Source organism: Phymastichus coffea, unplaced genomic scaffold (assembly GCF_024137745.1).
Source record: "Phymastichus coffea isolate CEN01 unplaced genomic scaffold, Cenicafe_Pcof_1.1 PCOF00011, whole genome shotgun sequence".
NCBI classification, from domain to species: domain Eukaryota; kingdom Metazoa; phylum Arthropoda; class Insecta; order Hymenoptera; family Eulophidae; genus Phymastichus; species Phymastichus coffea.
In genome coordinates this window covers 6,856,417-6,880,023 of record NW_026706822.1, presented here as the reverse complement: position 1 = coordinate 6,880,023, position 23,607 = coordinate 6,856,417, and the positions used below count along the sequence as shown (strand labels likewise).

General features: G+C 29.4%; 1 protein-coding gene across 3 annotated transcripts in view; it reads right to left on the bottom strand.

Moving 5' to 3' along the window:
- The window catches only part of LOC131672001 (protein gooseberry-neuro-like), a 47,751-nt gene that overhangs the window by 8,850 nt on the left and 15,294 nt on the right, over positions 1-23,607 (bottom strand). For 2 of the 3 annotated variants that reach the window (XM_058948899.1, XM_058948915.1), the window contains exons 2-3: positions 21,760-21,898; positions 4,518-4,804 (exon numbers count right to left, since the gene is read on the bottom strand). In XM_058948899.1, the coding sequence (XP_058804882.1) occupies positions 4,518-4,804; positions 21,760-21,898 (426 nt within the window). The remainder of the gene's footprint in view (positions 1-4,517; positions 4,805-21,759; positions 21,899-23,607) is intronic. The other variant, XM_058948908.1, reaches the window with a different exon arrangement.

Genomic DNA, 23,607 nt, shown 5'->3' with positions numbered 1-23,607 from the left:
TGTTACAAAATCGTAATGCGTAATTTTTTTGGGATCATTCTCAAAGATCGTTGTTATTTACTTATAAATGGATACTTGATATGGGAAGCATAAAAATCAATTATATAAATTTATTCTAATGGCTTTTCTAAAATAATTGGAAAACAAACGCATAATCTTATAATTGCAATCAAAACTTATTCGTACAAACTCAAACATGAATACTTGTACGAGATTTACTCATTTATATACCTTGGGTAATGCACGTATATCAGTACCCATATTACCAAAATAAGTAAATAAATAGTTATATATATATGTGTGTGTAAATACACGTCAGAGCAGCGGCTAATAAATTGTTACAAGTTTTATGTCGATACACGTATATGGATAAAAGCACTTAATTACCTATTGCTACCAAGATAAATATAACAATTTTTAATTAATATAAAATAGAAATCATGAATGAAATCAATAAATAGTAACATTAAAGCAAGATATATGATAAGCAGGAGCTATATCGCAAACAGTCAGCGTTTATGCCAAGCTGTAACACGAAGCTGCGGTGTTTGAAATTAGTAGCTGACTGAACACCTAACATACTTTTAAGATTGAAGGCCTGTAATTTTTGATTTGATTTCTAACTAAGGAGGCCGCCACACCATCACTAAGGATTTTTTTCTCTACTTTTTTCTCTTCCTTTTTCTCTCTCCCGTTGTAGCAAAGTCGAAAGATATTAAAGCTGAGCAAACCTGTGATATCAACAGGTTGCTACTGTATAATCTTGCAATTTATCACTTTTCTACTTAATATGAGTATTGAGTATATAATTTTTATTCATTCAAATATACCTAATATTTTGTTTTACTATAGAATAAATAATAGTTATACTTTTATACTTTACACGTTTTTTGCAGGATTCAGATTAATAAAAACTTTATGAAGGCATCTATATACAATGCAATATACAACATTTGCTTCATTTTATATTGCATGCAATATTAATTTCTGAATGATTAACGAACAATTTATATAATTTTCAGATTTAAAAAAATACTTTTAAAATGTTTTTAAAATACTGTGCGGTTCTTAGTTATCAAAATCATTGTTTTATTAATTTTAAAAAATATTTGAATGTTATATAAACAATAGTTTTAATATATTTTTTTACATTATAATTTTATAATAGTATTGTAATCTGTTGTTTCAAAGAATATATTTAAATGAGTGCAAGAGAAAAAAGAGACCGCACTGAATTTTGGTCAAAAAAGCGATTTTACACGCTTTTCACCAAATCCACGTAAATCAATCATTCCGACCTCCCTTATAGGCTATTTGTATGCTTTATTGTCTCGTAGTTTCTCTCTAGACCACCCTGTACAGCTTGTAAGAAAAGTCGTCCTTTTTTTACTGCTTTTGAAAATGAAAGCCACTCCCTTACAATCGAATATTTTGATGTGCCGATCTTTTGCTCAAGGCATTGGCAAGTTCCCTTTTTCCTGACAGACTTTTCTTTCAATGGAAGGTGTTAGGTGTTGGTATACGGGCCCTATTTCACAGAGGCCGCCAACAGACCGCACAAAGGTATCGACTTTCATGACTTAGCCTCCTTTTTCTCTCACTCCTCCCTTCTACTCACTCACTCTCTCTCTCTCTCTCTCTCTCTCTCTCTCTCTCTCTCTCTCTCTTCACGTACATGCACTCACATGTACATACACGCGCGCACGCACGCGCACACACACACAAATACACACACAATCAAACTAATACTCGCACACGCTCGTATACGTGAATGTGAGTGTATACCACTATACGTTCTCAGCATTCTCTCCCTAAAGCTGACCCATTCCATATTCTACACATCAGCGTCAGTTCTTTCATCTTTGCCGTCGGCTACCTTCAAATGAGCCTCAAGATGAACCTTTTTCGGCACACATTTCATTTATCTTGTTGGCCACATTATAGTTCACACATCCGTGCTTGCTCACTTATAAATTATTACTAGTAATTTTATATACTAATAAATATATGAACAATGATTTTATATATGGTTTGATACATAATTAATTTAAGGAAATAACAAACTACAAATATAAATTTTATCACATTTTTCAAGAATCTAAAGTTATGTTAACTAAAAATATCAACCGAGTAATGGATATAGATTCCATTAAAAAGTTTTACTTCTAGCCCAAAAGCTATTTTTATTACCTCGTAGAAATACATTTGAATATTGTCATTATCTGATTTTTTTTTTAAATCAATTTCAAAGGTGATACCAAATATGAACATAAATAGAATCCATTAAAAACTTTGTTTTAAGAAAATACACATAGAATTTAATATAATATCTATACTTCTTTCATTCATTTATAATTTATAATCTATTTGTATAATTATTTGACATCATCTATAACATCATAAGTTACTAGAATTTTTTAATTAGACTGTAGTGTTTATTTTCTCTTTGCACAGGCACAAACAATCGTACACATATATATAAGATGACATTTTTGTACTAGAATGATAGTTTTATTTATTACTTAACAGTAATTTCTAAAAATTGAAAATAAAAATCGGAATATCTCTTCCTTATGTAATTAACGAGATGAGAACTCTGAGAACTATTATTACTATTTGAATGTTTTAAAGTGACTTTACTTTTAAGATTAAATAACATAAACATTCAATCTATATATCTGGTTTCAATGAAATCCTTCGAATATTTTAAAATAAATAAAATAATTGTCTCACTTTTTCTTAAACTGTAAGATATAAAATATTTAAGATATAAAGTTTTTCTTAAACTCAATTCGCAATATAGAATTATATGGATCAGTTCTATCCCGGTTTAAGTTTTAATGTGATTGTACTCTAATAGTGATCCGAGATTTAGGGTTATTTGATTTTATCGTTACGTGGTAATTAGATAAAAAATTATAGCCAAAGATTTTTTAAGCTTCCTAATTTTCAGATTTTTTTACGATAAAGTAAAACATGCGTTCAAAAAAATTTGAACACATATTTCATGCCAATGAACTCTACTAGAAAAATATTAAGAAAAACAAGAAGCGTCTTTTAATCAATTGAATTTGAAAATTTTGATATTGAAATGTCTACTATTTTAATTTTCCTGTAAGTTTTATGGAAATCGTGTTACCTATTTATGAAAAGGTTACTTGCAATTCAGAAAAATACTGATTAACATGCATAACTGTAAAGATCTAACAAAAAATATTTCACTTTACATCTTTGTGATGAACATAAATTTCCATAAAATAGTGGAATAAACGATACATTTTTATTATTTCATATTCTTAATAGAACATGTTATTTATATGCATATAATTTTTTAGTAAATTAATCTATTTTTAGTCACAGGTAAGTGAACTGACAGAGCTGATTTATTATATCATACTATATATTTTATATTATAGTATATATTTTATATACTATATATTTATATATAACTATATATTTTATTTTATATTATATTATTACATTTCACTGCAATAAAGAATATATTTTAAGACTGGACAAGACAAGAGAAGGATCAACCAACAATTTTCCGTTTTTTGCGTTACTTTACTACATTAAAACTGTTGAAAATTATAAAAATGTTAACTACCTTCCTACAATGAGTTCGATTCTTCATAAGATTAGAGTATTATCGTGAAAAAATATTCAGAACTATGTGAAATTAGAAGTACATTTCAATATGTGATAGAGAATTATTTTTAATTACTAGATTCTATTTTATCAGATATTATAGTAACTTCACGATTTCTCTCGGTATAGTACTATGTACAATTAAACACTGTAGCTTAATTTATTAGTTAAAATATTCTATCAGTTGGTAAAATATGACATAAGTTACTATATTTCAAAAAGTTATTGTCAAATAATTTATAAACTGCGTGAAAAATTGTTGACATAATATAAATTTTATTATAATTTTCTATAGATATTGATAATCATCAGATATTCTGTGGACTATTCAGGTGAATATGGTTAGTCGTGAACGATAAAGATTAGGTTAACGTCCGAGTGCAAGCAACACCATTATAAACATAGTGTATAAGCTATTATTTGAGTCACAAAAAAAAGTTACTACTATAGATCAAACTCATAATAAAGCTCTGATATATAATATTTGGAGAAAAGTCTTATTATATTTTATTTCATTTTTCTTTATTTTATTAAATCTAGATTTAGCAAATCAATTCGGCAATAAAGTATAAATATAAATAAAATTGAAGTAAAAATTAATGTTGTTACAATTAAGCGCAATTCCACTACTGCAAATTTTTAAATAAAAAAGTTCCGGATAATTAAAAAAAACACGTGTCAAAGATAACAAGAACTATTAAAAAAAAAGAAAAAAATATTTCAGTGAATAACCGATATGCAACGGATACTTTGTACGTGATTTTAAAATGTTTAATTTTTTACGATTATTATATTTATTATTTTATTAAAAGCTGACGTTAAATGTAGATATCTGTTAAGACTTTTAATTGTGTATACAAAAAAATTACCATCTCCGAATTTAGTTTCTGCAGGATCGCGGTCTCTTATTAGTCGAGATATAACTGAAACACTAGGAGCAGTTGTCCTGTCACAAATACCTTCTTTAATAAGTCTGTCTCTGACTTCCCATGAGAATATACTTGGGTTCTCGCGTTTATAACTCTCAATTTTAGACTCTACTTCTGGTGTAGCGACACGGGGTTTACTTCCTCCAATGACGCCTGGTCTTATACTCCCCGTTTCTTGGTAGCGGTTTAAAATTTTAGAAACGCAGCCATGAGATACTCGCAAATTTCTGAAACAAAATATTAATTATTGATATTTTTATAGATGCTTCCGGGCTATGTTACCGTTTATAAACTAGTTAGTAGATTTACCAGAGATGAAATAATGCAAAACATAAAATAATCTTTTCAGCCTAGGTGGCCGTATACGGGATTTTTCGTGCAGAAAATACTAAATCGATATATAGGTGCGGTACGCGCTAGGAACTTGTTGAAATAATAGCCAATGCAGCCTGGGAGACTAGAAGTTACTAGTGCTGCTGGGCTGTATTGGATATAATGGAGTTGTTAGTAAAGTCTTTGGCCGTGTTTCTGACACGCGGGGCGTAATTTTCCAGATAGAACAGTAAAGTAGCAGCGTCGTACACTGACCATGAGAAAAATGACCATACCAAATTTATTAAAATTGTAATAAAATTACTATAAAATATTGTAAACAAGTGACACAATTACTTTTTGGCAAATTTTAACAAAATTACATTTAATATTATAATTGCTATAATAAATTTTGTAATCGGTTGATAATAAAAATTATTATTAAATATAAAAAATATTATTGTCCAGAATAAAATTTCAGCTATTATTTTTAATAAAAAGTAAATAATTTTACTTTATCAAATAAATCTTTTATTATAGCAAACAAATTGTTCATTATTTTATTTTATAAAACTTGCTATGAATTATACTATAATTTATGATATCATATCGAGGCAACTGGCAACTCAAAAGTAATTTTTCATGACAATAGGGAGTATAAATCTCGTTATAATATTTATTACAATTTCGACGGTATTAGATTTCTTGAACCATAGGTGCATATATTTATTTTATGTGAGGATTATGCTAAGTTGCCTAGATTTAGACAAGATTTCTAAATATCTTAGTCACCTTGGTTGTAATTTGTTTCATTTATGTGTAGACAGGGTGACGTCGCAAGGAAAAATGTTACCGATAAATAACATTCAATATTTGTTTTTGAATAGAATTAGATAATAGGAACCATATCTACATACTCCGAATTAGTTAAAGATATTTAAAAAAGGATGACTATTCAATTGACTTCATTAATAAATACACTAAAAAACGCATTATGAAACATAAACAGAACAATAAAAGTCCAAAAAAATTAATTTACCAAAAACAACCAACTATCGCTATTCCAAAGAATTGATATATTTTCAAAAAAAGTTCTGCTATTTTAACAAATTATAAGATCACAATAGTTCCTCTATTAAATAAACCTTTACAAGAAATTATACGTTTGGGCAATGATATATCCAGCTTCATGAAGGGAACAGGCATTGTACAAAGTTTTCGATGTAAATAATGTCCAGAAGTCTATATAGAGTAAAGTAAGCGAGTATTAAAAACTGGATTAATTGAACATAAAAATAACATTGGAGGGGAAACTGTTATTACCGCACACGAGAGGTTATTTTGTCATGATTTTAACTGAAATAAAGCAAAGATATTGGACCACGAAAATAATTATAAGAAACGCACAATATCCGAAATGCTATATATCGGTTTATATGACAAAAGCTTAAATAGGAAACAGGAAGTACAATTTTTTAGCTATATATATAAGCCGCCATTAAATTCAATAAAAAAGCAATTACAGATCGCGATTTTCGCACATGTACGAGTACATTGTATGATTTCTCAGTTGTATCTTGACTGGGAAGGAGTACCTTCCTCTAGACTCTAATAACTTGAATACTTGAAAAATCAGGTAAAAAACTTTTTTGTTATTAATCTTTATGATTCCATATTGTAACAAATTGACTAATTTGTTTGTTCCATTTCTTTTATTTTTTTCAATAAAACCTGAAAAGATCAGCGAAATTGTTGATGAAACGTTGCTGAATAAAAAATTAGTGACTGATTTATATTAATTACACTCGTTTCCCCTTGTAACCATAATAACTTGGCCTTCCAAATTATATGGCATATTACGTCACTGCAGTCATTTTTCATAATATTATTGATTGCCTATTAATGTTACTATTAAATACTGACGTTCCTGTTCAAAATGATTCCATAACTTGTTTGATTTGCAAGCTTTCTATCTACAACTATAAATCATGATTCAGACAAATTATTTAATAACATTCCGACTCAAGCTATTTTCGTTGTTTTATTAAAGACTTTAATAGAGCAGAGTATACTCAACGATTCATTCTTTTAGAAAACATGTTTATAATAAGCACAAAGATAGTCAATAACGATATTAAATCTTCATTATTTTTTAAATCGGAAAATTACATTGAAATCATTTACGATATATGATTCTGATATTTATCATGAAGAGAAACCGTTTCTGTGTCACGATGCTCTCAATAACATAAACATGATATTTAGTGCTAGTCTTTATCTTTCTTTTCTTTTAAAAAGAAAAGAAAGATTCTTTTCTTTCATCTTTTAAAAAAATTCGAGAAAACGTATATATGTGCGATAAAGTGATTTTAAGGGAGTATGGTACTTACGTAGCTAGTTAGTTGAGAGAACTGATCGACTTTCGTTTGACTCGCGTAGGAGCAATCACAAGTTTGGCAGCGTTGTATACACATAGAGATATTATCGATAGAGTATGGGTATTCACAGAACGATTCTGACACTTAAATATGACATGAATTCTGACACCATGACACGTTGAAATAGGATATGTCATGAGCCACTGCGTAGCAAGCCATGCGCAAGTGATTTCTAGGGTTTTTAGAGGGGAGCGTATTTTGAATACAAAATGATAAAAATGAAAACAAACAAAAACATTACAATACATATTCCCTAAAAACAAACGATAGATTTTTATAAATTGACTTCTTTGGCTATCACATTTTATTAATAATATGAAATTTACATTTTTCTTTCTAAATACTAAATATTGTAATTTTTATCAAGGGTCGCGGTCGAGAGCCGTAGGCGAGTAAGCCCAAAGTGGTCACAAAACTGCTGGCCGGCCGTAACACTATAATATAATGAAATGGGGAAACGTCAGAGTTGTCGAACAGATGTACTTATTTTTCATGTTTCAACGTATCGATTTCCTCATGTGATATATGGTTTTAAAAAGTCTAGATTCTCTTCTATTACCTGAAAAAAGATTCACCTCGATAGTTTTTGATTGACTCCTCGCAACCACTCAATTATCGTCAAAAAGGACTTTTTGAGGCACATAGTTCGGAACTGGCTAGGACGTCCGAATCAACGCTGATAAACCACATCGAAATATGTATAGCATAACAAAAATTTCAATTTGAGTACGCGCGATAAATTTTACTTACATGATTGATTTTTTTTCTAGATACTAGACGCCGAACCAGAATAATATTCTTTTTTTATTTATAACTCGCAGCGTTTTTAGAGTATAGCTTCTGCCATCATTGTACCTTTTTTGTTATTAACATTATTAAATCTCCTGCTAAAGTTATATATATATATATATATATATATATATATATATCGATTAGATAAAAAAGTATTTTTTTGTGAATATGATGATAATTTGTATGTTAAATAAAAATTATAATATTTAGTATTTAGAAAAATGTGAATTTCTTATTATTAATAAAATGTAGTAGCCAAAGAAGTCAATTTATAAAAATCTATCGTTTGTTTTTGGGCAATATGTATTATAATGTTTTTGTTTGTTTTCATTTTTATCATTTTGTATTCAAAATACGCTTCCCTCTAAAATCCCTAGAAATCACCTGCGCATAGCTTGCTGCGCAGTGGCTCATGACATATCCTATTTCAACGTGTCATGGTGTTAGAATTCATGTCATATTTAAATGTCAGAATTATTCTGTGCACACCCTAGGGAGGGTAGCCGAAAGAGCGTAACACCAATAGAAAGAGAGCGAAGATATAATACCTTTCTCTGTCTCTGTTTAATTGCACATGCGCATGCCGAACAAAAACTGTACTGTTATAACTATATATATTACAAACATGTGTTGTTTACGAGAGTGAAATGGAGTACTTATGGAGTATGGATTGAATAAAGTTTTAATGATAATATTTCTTGTCATTCTTTTTTTATAAAATAAGAAAAAATACAATTTTTTTGAAAAAATTATACACTTTTCAATACTCCGTGCGCAAAGTGCGTCTTTCCCGCAGAAAATGTGTGCTGAAAATCGCACTTTCCACTCGTCGTATAAAAAAATATGGTACGACACTTGTATCGTAATATACTATTCCAAACTATTGATAATTGTAATCTTATGTTCGGTTTAAAAGAACCAAACAATTTTGTATTGTAAGTCTGTTTTCAGTAAAATCGTCATTCGATGAAAAGCATTATGGTGAATATTATCAACAAAGATAGATACCTATACAGGTCATATGAGGCTCAATCAAGCGGCTGCCTAATATGACCCATAATTCTGTTAGGTTGTTACGGTATGGTACCACCATCATTGTTTAACAAAGCTGTAGTATGTGTATAGCTTTTGGGGATACTTGACGTACGAAACTATACACCACGGTTGGACATAACCAACGAAAATAGACGCTTATAATAGGTCAGGTCAATATATAAGGGACTTGTAGTTCCTTGTTACTAGTGGGATGCCGCGCTTGTGATCTAGAATAGTACATTACGATACAAGTGCGGGAAAGTAGATTCTGATCTCGTGTGGCGTTTACACCCGAGCGAAGCGAGGGTGGAAGGGGACACGAGACGAGAAACTCTTTCCCGAACATGTGCCGTACGGTATTTTTTGATACGACGTGTGGAAAGTGCGATTTTCAACGCACGTTTTCTGCCGAGCGTGCGGGAAAGACGCACTTTGCGCACGGAGTGTCGAAAAGATATTTTTCGCAGCGAGGAAGCGAAAAAAGAAAGAGCTTGGCGAGAATTAAAGAAACGAAGTAAAGGTAAGAGCGCCTACCTACAGCGAGAAAACGATTTATCGGTTAGATTCTGAATTTTTTCATCGTGCTGAACCACCACACTTAGATAAACTTTGGTTAAAATAGGTAAATAAAAGGTAGGTAAAATACGAAATTTTCCACAGAAATCTTAATTGGAAAATAACTATTTCGAAATGTTCTACAAAAAAAACATTTTTGCAGAAATAAATGAATGTTTGAATGAATTACGTGTTTAATAAGATTCTATCCATTAATAAAAATAATCAATCTATATTTTGTTTCGATGATGTGTGGAATATTTTACGTCAATCAATCGTTTCTTAATATTTCTGCAGACAGTTATATTACTAATATTTCAGATTTTAAGAAAATAGTATTATATATTTCTTTGTTCGATGGAAAAACATGCTAAAAAAAAAGTAAAATATTAGTGTGGAATTAGTATCTACGTGATACGACTTTATCTCCTAACACATATATTTATATTCCCGCATGCATGGTTCGCGTACATAGGATAGCGTGAATAGGATGCTTCTCGCACGCTTTTCTATGTGAGAAATCGATCTTCCCCAACGCCGTTTGGATAGTTTATATATTTATATAAATGAAGAGAAAACTCAAAATCTAGCCGAGAAATCGTTTCTTTTAGTTTTCACCAAACGCTTTCTCTTTTCGCTTCCTTTCCCACAGAAAATTGCGATATTCTGAACAAAGGAGGCTGATTTTGTGCTGTATAGATTGTCATATTAAAAATAATACCAATAGATTTTCTTTTAAAAGTTATAAACGAAAATTTTGTTAAAAAGTCTCGTCCACCACAAGATGCCGTTTCACCGGATCGCTTGCCTATTTTTCTCTTTTTAATATTAAGACCTCCAATTTGATGTACACATTTTCAGGATGTCGATAAACAAAGTCGTGTTGAAAAAATTTAAATTTTCAAAAGTTTGTAACATAGTTTTATTCGTCAAAATTACACGTTTCGTGACTTTTAAGGATATAAGTTTTTATGAATAAACAAAAGCACATATCAAATTTTTGAAGTATCTGTAAAAAAAAACGACACTCTGAGGAGTAGCTCTGAATTTTTCCGCTTCAATCTGTCTATAATCCTCTTGTTAAAAGTGAGATAAACGCAAGTATCCCTTTTTCCGTGTGCAATCACGAGAAATTGCGAGAAATTGAGAAAAGCCGGGCCAGAAGCGATTGCCGCAAGAGAACAAGACCTACGCCAATATTGTAGGAATCATACAGAAGGGTGTCAAGCCCGAGGACTACGACGTTGAAATATGCGGTATGCGATGCACGAGGACCGGAGAGGTCCTCATAGAGCTTTGCAATGCAACAGGCCTCACAGAAGCCTTGAAAAAGGCTGTAGGCGAAGGCGCTGGTATCGGTAAAACTGATTCAAAGGGCGACCTTGGAAGCCAAAGAGTCAGAGAATTTTGATTCACAGGATGGTCTTTCGTAAGCTGAGCTCAAGTTATTACGATGTAATTAAATGACATAAATTCAGGATCCACTGTCTTCTATATTTTTTAGAGTGCTTCTTTCCAATGGCGTTGGCTAAAAATCTCGACAAAAAAGTTTTGCCATCGAAAAATCAAAAATAAATTTAAAAAACTTAATTTTTCGATTAATTTTCTGTTCAAATAGACTTTTTGATCCTTTAACATTTTTTTATTTACCTAAAATAAATATCAGTAATAACATAAAAATATCAGAGCCCGAACATAAAAATTTATTCTTTAAACAAAATGGCGGCCGACGTGAAAATTTTTTTGAAATTTTTCCTTGAAAATTGTAAGTTTTTGTAAAAATTTTTTAGGAACGAAATTGTATTGAAATTGATAAAGGCATATCCTCAAATTTTTTTAGAATAGTATAAGAATATTTTAAAATTTTCGAAAAGTCACGATTTGGAAATTCCAAAACTGTAATAGAAAATTCTGAAATAAATCTAGAATATTCATTTTTATTCTGAAGCATTTTTTCTTTTAGAAAATTTATTGTAAAATGTATAATTTTCAATCAAAAGATTAATGTTGAGAAAATCTTAAGAATTTTTTGCACGAAAACTATATATTTTACATAAAATACTAGAGAATACTTACTAATATTTATTTTAGACATTAAGGTCACAAAATAAAGAGGTTTTAGGCATATAAAAAAATGTTAAGCGATCGAAACCTATTTGAAAAAAATTTCAATCGAAAAATTAAGCCTTTTTGATTTATTTTTTATTTTTCAGTGGCAAAACTTTTTTAACGCGAATTTAACAAACACCATTGAAAAGAGCACTCTCGAAAACATAGGGAACAGTGGTTCCTGAATTTTTTTCAAATGCGTTACGTAGTAATAATTCAAACTCAGCTCTCTAATATTTATTTTACATGTATTAAGTTTTTTTTTAATGTACTGAAAACTTTTTTTGTGTTTGAACTTTAAGTGAATTGCTACCATGTATCTCATAAGAGCCCGTGTAAAAAAAGGCAAACTTTTCAATCCATTTTCTTTCTATTTTTGATTGTAATGAATATTGAAAAATGTCTGGTGCATTTTTTATGTTCTAATTTATTATAGTTTTCAGTTTTATCACTATATCTCTGCATTTTCATGTAGCTCCTGAATCTCCTTAACGTATTACAGTTAAATAGATTAAACTAGTTAATTTAGGTAAGGCGCCTGTAATGATCACGAAGATTAACACTGCTCGTACATCTGTAAATTGTATTATGTTATTGCTAACTCTTTCTCTGCATTAATTATTATAAATGTTATAGCGTATATGCTATAACATCTATAAAAATTATAAACGATCTGATAATTTGAAACCTGATAATTTTCGAATTTTCTACTTATAGTATTGTCGATCACTTTTCTCCTCACTAATAGAAAAATTTACTACTTTTTACTACTACTAAGAATTTTTCTTAAAACTTTAGCAAATTATTAGTTTCAATAAAGCTGATTAAATAATAGTTTGAATTGTAAATAATTTAAATGAACAGAAACAAAATTATTTTTCATTTAATATTAATTTTACTTTATATAACAGCATATTCATTTAAAATAAACAATGTTTTTTAAATTAAAAAAATACTTTTTCGTTCGAAGAAATTAGACAGTCATCGAGAGGCTGCCGTATGGCGATAGGGTCATATGCTTTAACATCAGATAAAGTAAATGTTATTAACTTAAGATAACTAAATTCAATTTTGTTTTTTATTATTATAATTTCACTCGAGCATCCACTGACAGCGAGCTGAGCTTTCATGCTTGTCTTAGTAACAACAAATCTATCCCACGAGTGAATTATTTCGGGAAAGTTGAATACGTAAATTTGAGGTACCAATGGATAAAAGCTTTGACGATAACATTTTAACTCCTTTAAATAAAAAAAAATTCCTTTAAATAGAAAATAAGAGATAGTCACGTGGTATGACGTATCACGTAGACGCATATATGATTAATGTATCGCTATTTGATTAGAGCGGGAAATAAGACTTTTTGAAAAAATAAGATATTACGTTTCAGAATTTCACGAACTAACGATATCGAATGCTCTTCGCGCGCTTCCATCTATTTTTTTCATTTCTTGTCATATCCATTAACATATTTAACGCAATAAATCCCTCTTTTCAAAGGTGGATTTTTCAATTTTTGTTACAAAATACATATTAGTATTTGTATTAGTAAAACAATTCCGCTTATTCTAAATTCATGAATTATATCGAAAACGGACATAAACAATCTCTATAGTTCTTTTCAGCCATATGGATCAAATTACTATTAAACGTTTATCCTACTCTTTTAATGTAGATTGCGATATTACAACATTTTTTTTAATCTTACAGGTTTAAAGATCAGATTATCAGTATAATTCCAAAGCATAATAATCTCTCACTTTTACCAAACGATTTACTCGCTGTTAGTTTTACAAAATGAGTGTAAAAATAATAACAATGAAGCATACTTTTTTATTTTCATTATCTTCAAAATTATCCGTATCAATTATGATAAAATGAATATTTATTACTAAAATCACAACTAGAAATCACATCGACATTCATATTTGCTGCCATAACAGCATATCATGTGACATACTCGTATATCTCAGCCAATTAGATCATGAATAAAATGCTGCAATGTGGCATCCATCACTATTTTATAACGAAATTATTCAGTATTACTAACCAATAATTTAATTTTGTCATCTGTAAAAATGTCAAAATCATTGTCGATATAGTATGTATATGTATATATGTATATACAAACATTAAGCAAAATATCAAGTAATTAGTCAAATAATTATTTTGTACGAAAATGATAAATTAATTTATATTTTCAATTCTAAAATCCTAGCAAAAAATCAATTTTAAGTAGGTTTATTCGTTTCTTTTTAACCATAAAAGGTCAACTAAAGTTTGCTGTATATAATATTAAGTTATGAATGAGATTACAGATCAATAAATATCTAAGAAAGAAATATTATTTGATAATTTTTTCTATATTTATATACTTGAAACTATGAAATAATAATCTTACTTCTCCCGAACTTCAGTTGATTATTTATTTATTTAATATTCAAAGTAGACAATTGTAAAATTTTTAAATTATACAATCATATATGTATTTTATCGTATATTGGAGTATTTAAGTTCATTTGCAAAACTGTTGGTTTATAAACAGCCTGTAAGTTGATATAAAAAATGAAAAAGGTGGTATGAGTGCACGAAGCGCACTAGACGTATCTAGTGTGAAAAATAAAACAAAACGAAGCAACATTGCCTTCATTGATGTATGTACACATAAGGCATCGAAGCGGCAAGTAGCTCAAATTGTACGTATTTTGGTGGTCGATGGTACCTTTGTTGTGAGTTTTATATTGAACTCATTGCAATCTAAAATTACAAATTACTTTGTTACGTTAAAATACTGTTTATTTAATATTAGCAAATGCTCGAATGCTTTAGTTTTACAATGTAGCAGACCCAGGTTGTATTTCAAACAGGATGGTATAGCAATGAAATTTTCTTGTAAATTACCGAAACTATGGGAAACATATCGGACGCCTAACACTAAATTGATTCTCAACTATTGTATTCAAACATTTACCGTCGAACAAACTTTAGTAAACATTAAACGTTATTTTAGCAGCTTTGTTATTACTCATTTTGAAAATATCCGAAGTTAAGATGATTATTTCTTTGGTATGACGTCTATGTTCTTTGATTGTAGCATTTTTATCTTCTTTTTCAAGAGCCAAACGAAGAGGCACGCAAAATCTTACACTTTGTGGAGTTGGGTTCAACCATTCAAAACCAATAGTATTATTAACCAGATTTTTTAAGAATACTATAACCATGCTACTTAAATAAAATAACTGTAACGAATTTGTATTTTGATTTATTAGATCTTTGCAATGTTGATGTGGATTTTTATGTCCAGACGAACTGTCAAAACCTAAAGTAATTGTCATTTCAAGCTTCCGTAAGTAAAATTGATCCTAAACCAGACTAATACTTTCACACAGCCTTTCAGCTGTCTGATTCAATCTTTCTTGAAGGGAAACAGTGCTTCAACTTCAGTAACTTTACATTTTTTGGTAGACATTCTTTCATTGCTGGGAACAAGCAATCATCAGCAGGATCAATTGAACATTCCCTTTGTACACTGTCATGCACTAATGTTTTGTAGGTTTTAACGCTAAAATTTTGTTCTAAAAAAAATGCTGAAGCACTCTCGGGAGAATGTCATGCATTCTGAGGCTTTGCATCATCTTCTAATGATTTTTTATTTTGTGTGGAATCGGTTTTTTTATTTCTCAATTTGATAGCTAAATTGAATGTGTTCGAATTATATTTTATCAAAATCTCATGAGCGGACCTGTATTGCGTGTCTGTTATACTTCTTCAGTAGGACTTATTTTTGATCTTCCAGCACTTTCAGTTATTTTTGATTTGTTTTGGTCGATCATTTGAACTTAATTTGTACTTAGCAATTGTATAATAGAATAAATTTATATTGTAAAATATCATATCTATTTTTGAAAAATTAATACCCATAATGTAATAATATAAACTTTAATTGGAATCATTGTTTTCCTTCAATTATAAATCAGGTCTATATTTTTAAAGACAAGTTGGACTTTATGTTTCAAATCCTACAAAATGCATATTGATTTTATAGTAATAATATAATAATATAATATAAAAGTAATAATATAATAGTAATAATATATATATAGTAATGCATATTTATTTTATAGTATATCATTAAAGATCACAGAGTTTACAATAACAACCATGAATTATCATTATTAATCATCTTATTTCCTCAACTTTGGACGTCTTTTTGAGACTGATAAAGGGGACTTCACCTAAATTTTGATGAAGGATTTGGACTTGTCTTTTGAAGAGCGATAATAATATGTATCTAGTTCATCAGAAAACGCTGTATCCATAGTATCCAGTTTGAATAACAACGAAAAACCGCATTTTTTTAATTAACAAATAACTTGAAATGAATTTTTGACAACGGATTTGGATTTATTGTTCCAAATCCTACAAAAAACTATATTAAGTTATTTAAAAACTGATCTTGATCGGGAAGGGAAATTGAGGAAAAGAAAATTTTTTGAAAAATTCACAACTTTGAACCTGATTTTACAACTCAAATGTTGAATAGTCAATTCCACTATAATTTTCCTTAAATTAACATCAATTCAGCTTTCGAATGCGACTGGAATTATCTCGCGCTATCTTATTCCGTTCCACAGATCTACGATTGTGAGAAAAAAATCTACAAACTATACACTGTACGCCATCCCACAGCAGTGTGAATGGGATGACTGGATGTGAAGAGCGAGCGATTCACTCCTTTAGAGCTAGCTCTAACGCAAGCAGCTTTCTTTCGCTATAATTTTGTGTATCAGGTTTATTAAATTCAGAATTGTGCAGTTAATAAACTTTCTAAGATCCAGTGTGTGAGTTCAATAAAGAATATACAGGGATAGTTAATATTAACAATAACCAGCGTAAGTGTGTGTTTATTTCATTTGCATTGTTACCTCAGCTCGTGGGAGGGTTAATCCAAAACTGAACGCATGAACGTATGAAAAATACGTTGAGTATAATCTTTAAAAAACAATCTACAACTGCTTCTACATTTCTGTTTTAAACATAGATATTGTTTTTGATTTGTTAAAAAACAATAAGTCTACTACTATATTTCTGTTTTGTACATTTCTGTTAGTTTAGATTTTTTAAAGCTTTTTTACGGAATGTATTTTTTATATTAATATTCTTTTTATAAGGATTTTTATAAAGATGAGTGGGGTACTATAAATACCATAATTTCGGTAAAAATGATTAGTATTTTACCAATATATTTTGATTTGAGTATTATAAGTATACATAATACCAATGCTTATTTAAAGTTATTGTATTCTTTAAACCGATTTCATATATTCTATATTATTTCTATAGGAAGAATAGGTTATCCCTTTCGTTTTATACAGAGAAAAATTTAGATGGGCTGAGTTCAGAACTATTCTAAAACAAGCTCTTTTAGTCATTTCCATAAGATTTTCTTATCAGTTGATGAAGTTAAATCTAATTTTATCGCGATATTTTTATATTAAAAAGAAAGTACATCAATTACTTGCTGCAATATCATAAAACTCTCATAATACACTTACATTGTTAGCCTTACATAAGCACGACACTATGTATTTATTTTTACATTGCACTTAGCTTTAGAAGTATTGTTGTTATTATAATTCTGTATATATACATGTATAATTTCTCGATTACTATGTGTAATTCTCAAAAGAGTGCATTTAACAAAAAATTAACTTTTCTGAAGTGTTAGAATTTATAAGTATTTATTACACTAAGAACTTGTACTGCACAAACAAATCCTACTAGAATTTTCATTTTTTTATATTCTGTTTTCATATTTTGTTATGACTGCGTTGTCTTTGTAAAATTGAAGTAGTATCCAAGTTTTAATTTAACTTTTTTATGAATCAAATTATTTGTAATCAGTATAATAAAACATATTTGTAGGAGGTAGTAGCTTGGGAATAGAATGATCAGTTTAAATTTTTTGTGAAAAACGTACAGTACAGATATGACCGACAAAACATCGCTGAACTCATGAAAATTCAGAATTTGAAATAACAAAAAATTTTCTTTTAAAGTATGTGTATATTAGACGGCCGGAAAACCATGATAGTGGCTCATCCCCTGATCGTCACTTTGCCTATGATCAATCAATGATATAAGATACTTTTTATACCAATTTTCTGAGGGCGATATGCCTCTTCAAATCCCGGCTTTCTAAAGGTTAAAGTACAATTAATGAGGTTATCCGAGAATCTAACTTATCTTAAATGTATGCTTATAAAATATTTTTCCATTCATCAAATATTACGGATTAATAAATAAAAATTAAATTGACATTGATTTCCCAGTTTGAAAACAAAATTACGTTCAAAATTTGTAAAAATAAGTGGTAGATAATGTAGTATTGGTTAACGCACCTGTTATTTTACGTAGTCAAAAATAACACAGGTATATAAATAGTAAATGATTTTCTATATTACAATCGAGGTATCGTCTTACCCGAAGGATTTTAGTGCGCTGAATTCAAATCTGGCCTCAGAGTTGTTCCATCACGTCAGATTTTTGAGATATCCTAAATTAAACGTGCAAAAAATACTTTTTTGACATATTTGAGGTTATGTAACGTCGTAAATAAATTTATTCAGAAAAAACTATTCAAAGTATCTTAAAGTACAAATTTTCTCCTTTCAAATGCTTTTGAGTTTGCCTAAATATTTTTTTTCGCCAAGATATCGCATTTTGAAATGTTTATATTTATGAAATTTTCAAAATTCGAAAATGCATGTACCCCGATCATTGAGATACAAGGGAGAGTCACGTTAAGGACGTTTACCTGCCTTAACCAAAGTATAACAGAACTTCACGAAACTTTTTAGTATGATACTTTAGAGTATTCCGAACCCACACGCGTTTTTTGGAGATACGTTATAATCCAAAAACTAGAGAAATTTAATAATTATGATGAGCATTTTAACACGTGGTCTTATGGAAGCGCGATTGAAATGGCCAATAAATCTTGCCAGAAATAACACAGGCGAACAAATTTTTGATGACTAATAAGAAAAACATATTATTATTAAACACTCAAAGTTTCAAACCATCTTATAACAGTTATTATTACGAAATTAATATAAATAACAAGAAAATAGTACATTTGAGATAAACTTGGCAACGCCGCATCGTGCAGTTCTATGAGAGACGCCGCGCGTGCGCATACGATAGTCGGCGGTAAATTTTAAATACATCGGAATAATAGATCGATTGATATTTTACATCGGTATATCAATATTGCATAGAAAGAAATTTGTCAATAAACAAAACTCGCCTCTTTCAGTCTACCTAGCAGCATGTAAGTATATCACGCATAGCAGTACACATATATAAGTATCTCATGCGCGACGTTGCCAAGTTTCAACTCAACGTCGATAATCAAGACAACTACTGTGGAATGGTTAAGGCAGGGAAACGTCCTTAATCAAGCACTACATGACTATTGACTCAACACGGGAAACCTCACCAGGCCCGGACACCGAAAGGATTGACAGATTGATAGCTCTTTCTTGATTTGGTGGGTGGTGGTGCATGGCCGTTCTTAGTTGGTGGAGCGATTTGTCTGGTTAATTCCGATAACGAACGAGACTCTAGCCTGCTAAATAGGCGTACCTTCTGGTATCTCGAAGGCCCCCGGTTTCGGCCGGGTGGCACATTCGGCGGTATATTTTATTCTAATTCTATCTATCTATCTAATATCTAATTCTAACATAATTAAGAACATCCAAATAAGTCTTGCGACGGCTCAAAATGTTCGTTCTGAACAGCACTATCAAAATAACTCTGGCGATTTTGGATTTTTAAGTAATACACTATTTATTTTCTAATCGAAACATTAATCACTATTTTTAAATACAATAATGATATTTTTTTTAAAAACACTTCAATTACATTCAATATTTGTATGCCACTAACAGACTTTACAAATCCATTATGTAATAATGTTAATATGAACAATGGAGATGGAAAACTGTTTAAGCCGTATTTTTGAATATTGGAGCAGATGTATATAAAAAGATAAATAAAATTATATAGTCTGAGAATGCTAAAATGTATAACATATTAGTTATATTTATGTTTTATAAAAAGAAATCGAAAAATAGGAATAATCGAAAAATTTTTAATTATTATATTTTATATTTACCATTATTGTTATTTAAAAAAATTTTAATACATACAATATGAATATTATCATATTACAGATCTACGTTCAAGACATTACGAAATACCTTCTGTCAGAGATAACTAATTAATTACCCCCAAATATCTATTTCAAGTCGATTTCGTTGATTTTTCCTCGACTTAACTTAGTTTTCCAGGCTATTGGATCCGTCATTTTGAATTTCGAAAATCTGATAATGGATTCGTGTTCAGCGACCTCAAAAGCCCTCAAATATATATTTCAAATAGATTCTATTGATTTTTCTTCGACTTAGCTTGGTTTTCCAGGTCCTGTGGCGCCATATTGGATCTGTCATTTTGAATTTCGAAAATCTGATAACGGATTCGAATTCAGTAAAGGAAAGTACTCTGTATATATTTGCAAGTAAACAGCGATCAAAATACCATTTTTATTACAAAAAACGTTAAAATTCGAGTAGTAGGTGGTTAACTTTCGGCGGTTATATCGGGTCCGCCATTCTGAAAATTCAAAATCGCTAGAGTTATTTCAAAAGTACTGTTCAAGACGAATATTTCAAGCCGTCGCACGACTCATTTGGATGTTCTCAATTTTGTTCAAGCTCAATGGTTGAGTTGATACGAAATGCGTCATATACGTATTTCAAAATGCAATATCTTAGCAAAAGAACAAATTTTTGGGCAAACTCAACGGCATTTGAAACGGGAAAATTTGTACTTTAAGGTGCTTTAAATAATTTTCTGTGAAAAAATTTATTTACGATGCTACGGAACTTCAAATATGTCAAAAAACAATGTTTTTTGCACTTTTAGGTTAGGACATCTCAAAAACCTGACATGATAGAAGTATTCTGAGGTCAGGTTTGGATTCAGTGCACCAAAATCGTTCAGAAATGCTATAGCTCGCTTATGATACAAAATCTTGTATATCTGTGTATTAATCATGACTTACTTAATAAATTAAAAATTTTTTAATAAAAAATTAATTTCTAATAAAAAAATTTTTAATGAATAAATATTTTAATAAAAAAATTATTATTTAATAAAATATGTTATTTCTAAATATTTATAATTTTATCACAAATAAATTATTCTTTTATCACTTAAACGTGTCGCACTTTCATTAAAAATAATTAAAAATTTGACTTTTCCTATACTGCCTGTATAAACTTCGCCATCACGTCCGATATTTTAATTTCTAATGGATTATGTTAATATTCCTAATAGTAAGAGAAGACATATTGTTTTTGTTGACTTTAAAAACGGAGAAAGTTCTGCATTCGACACAATACTTTTAATGTGTGTTCGCGAATATCTCTGGGATGGTTAAGCTGATTTCCATGGAGGTAAGCTCATTGGAAGGAGTATACTAAGGAGTTGGTCTCATTACATTATTGACGGAAAGTAAAATGCTCTTTTAACGGCTAGTCCAGTTTGCATACAAAGTATTTTCAGAATCTACAACACAGAAACACATCTATAGAAGGTTTTGATGTGTAAAAGACGATGATGTAGTTAATAACAGTTACGTGATCTACAAAACAAGATAACTATGAATTTAATTCTTATATATAAGATTTTATTCATGCTAGATTAATAAACATCTGGATGAATAGTACTGATAAAATAAAATAACATAACAAAAAATCAATAATTACACAATTTGCTCATTAATTTCTAATCTGTTTTGTTCATCAATATCTTTTTTCGAAATTTATATTTCAAATTTTGTATGTCAGATAATAAAACTTGATCTACATATTTACCTTGATATTACACATGGCCGTACGCCGTTTGCAGCCATTTCTACAATTTTCAGCCGAATATGGTTAGGAAGTGGTCGGCCATTGATGAAAACACCTCCTAATTGATTCACCCGACCTTGGCCTGGTATCGAATTTATGTCTGTAAGAATGTTAAAAAAAATTATTTTTAATCATTAAAAATATTTATATTCTTATATAATAATGTTTTTTTGTATAACAGATTATGTATTTTTAAAGATTGCTAAAAATAAATTACATTTTAAAACATGCAAAACGATTTTCGTTCAGCAATTTAAGTTTATGTATTATTGCGCATTCGCGGCAAAAAATCTATTTTCCAGCAGAAAAATATTCGATTTTTATAAAAAAAAATATATATGGCTTCTCTTTAATTTGTAACATAGAAAAAATCAAAAAAAATTACATTAGACTCCTGTAAAATTTGAATTATACAATGTTTGATATGCAATTATAATATAGATAAATTTGACAGGAAAATCACGAATTATCTGAAAAAAATATGCCATCAGCTCCGCCTTAACCTATACCATTGGAAAACATTTATTTTGTAATTTATATCTATCCCTAAATTTAATGAGATAAGTAAATAAGCAATCTCGTCTCTTACCATGTGTTCATAAATTCCTGCATCCGTATGAAGTTAACTGATTTAATCGAATTTTTTTATTAATTTTTAGGTAAATCATCGAACTAATCTCTGCATTATCGTGTACGTCATAGATGAATCTTTATTTCTATCAGAGATGCCATACATGCTTTTGCAAAATTTCTTTTAACTTGATTTAACTTAATAATAATCACATTTCGTTTCATATTTGTCGAGAGAAACTTTTTGTCTTTCTCTAATAAGCTTTTTTATTTCTAATTAAACGTCATTGTTTTTAATCGTGATTGATTGATTGTATGGAGTATAACAGTGCATGTGCAATAATTGTAATGATTATATAACACTTTAATGTATATCTACACTGAGAAAAAAAGTTAGTCAAATCAACTGTACCGCATAGATAAATAACGGCAATAGTCTTTATGTTCAATTCAATTGATCAAGTGCAGTTAAAATGGCAGACCAAAGGCGGTTAATTTAAATATTTTAAACTATTTATTTAAATAAACAATGGTGTTAAATCAATAATATTACATTAATAAATCAATAAATGAATCATCGTTGGAACAAAGGCTGATTCAATTAATCCAACTATTAAATCAAAATAACTTAAACAGTCATTGGTATTGAAACAATAATGCTACCTTATTCAATCAATACATGAACCATCATTGAAACAACGGCTAATTCAATTAATTCAACTATTATATAAATCAAAGAAATAGTAAAAATTTTTTTCCTATAGAGATGTTATACCTTATGGCTTATTAGTTGGTATATAGATGATCGGAGGAGGTCGATACTTTGTACATATTTGATAACTATATATTATACATTTATATTTTCTAACTTAAATTTAAAGGGTGTTATTTCGCTCGCATTTTTTACGCTATCGCAGTACCGACATTCGCTATTACAATTCACTCGCAACATTGTAGTATCAATGTCGCACCGGTCTTATATATATACACTAATAACTTTTTCTGCCGCTTAAGAGTGAGCTATAGGTTATTAGATTTTCGGATTACTTAAAGACTAAGATCTCTAGCGGTCAACTGCATAAAAGAAAGAGAGAGAACGAGAGTGTTTTATTACCTGAAAATATAAATTGTTTGCGATTTGCTCGCTGTTGTTTCTTATTTTTTAGCTTATAATCACGGTTTTAATTTTATATATCTCAGTCACAGGAGAAAGGAAGATCATTATTGAGAAGGATGTTG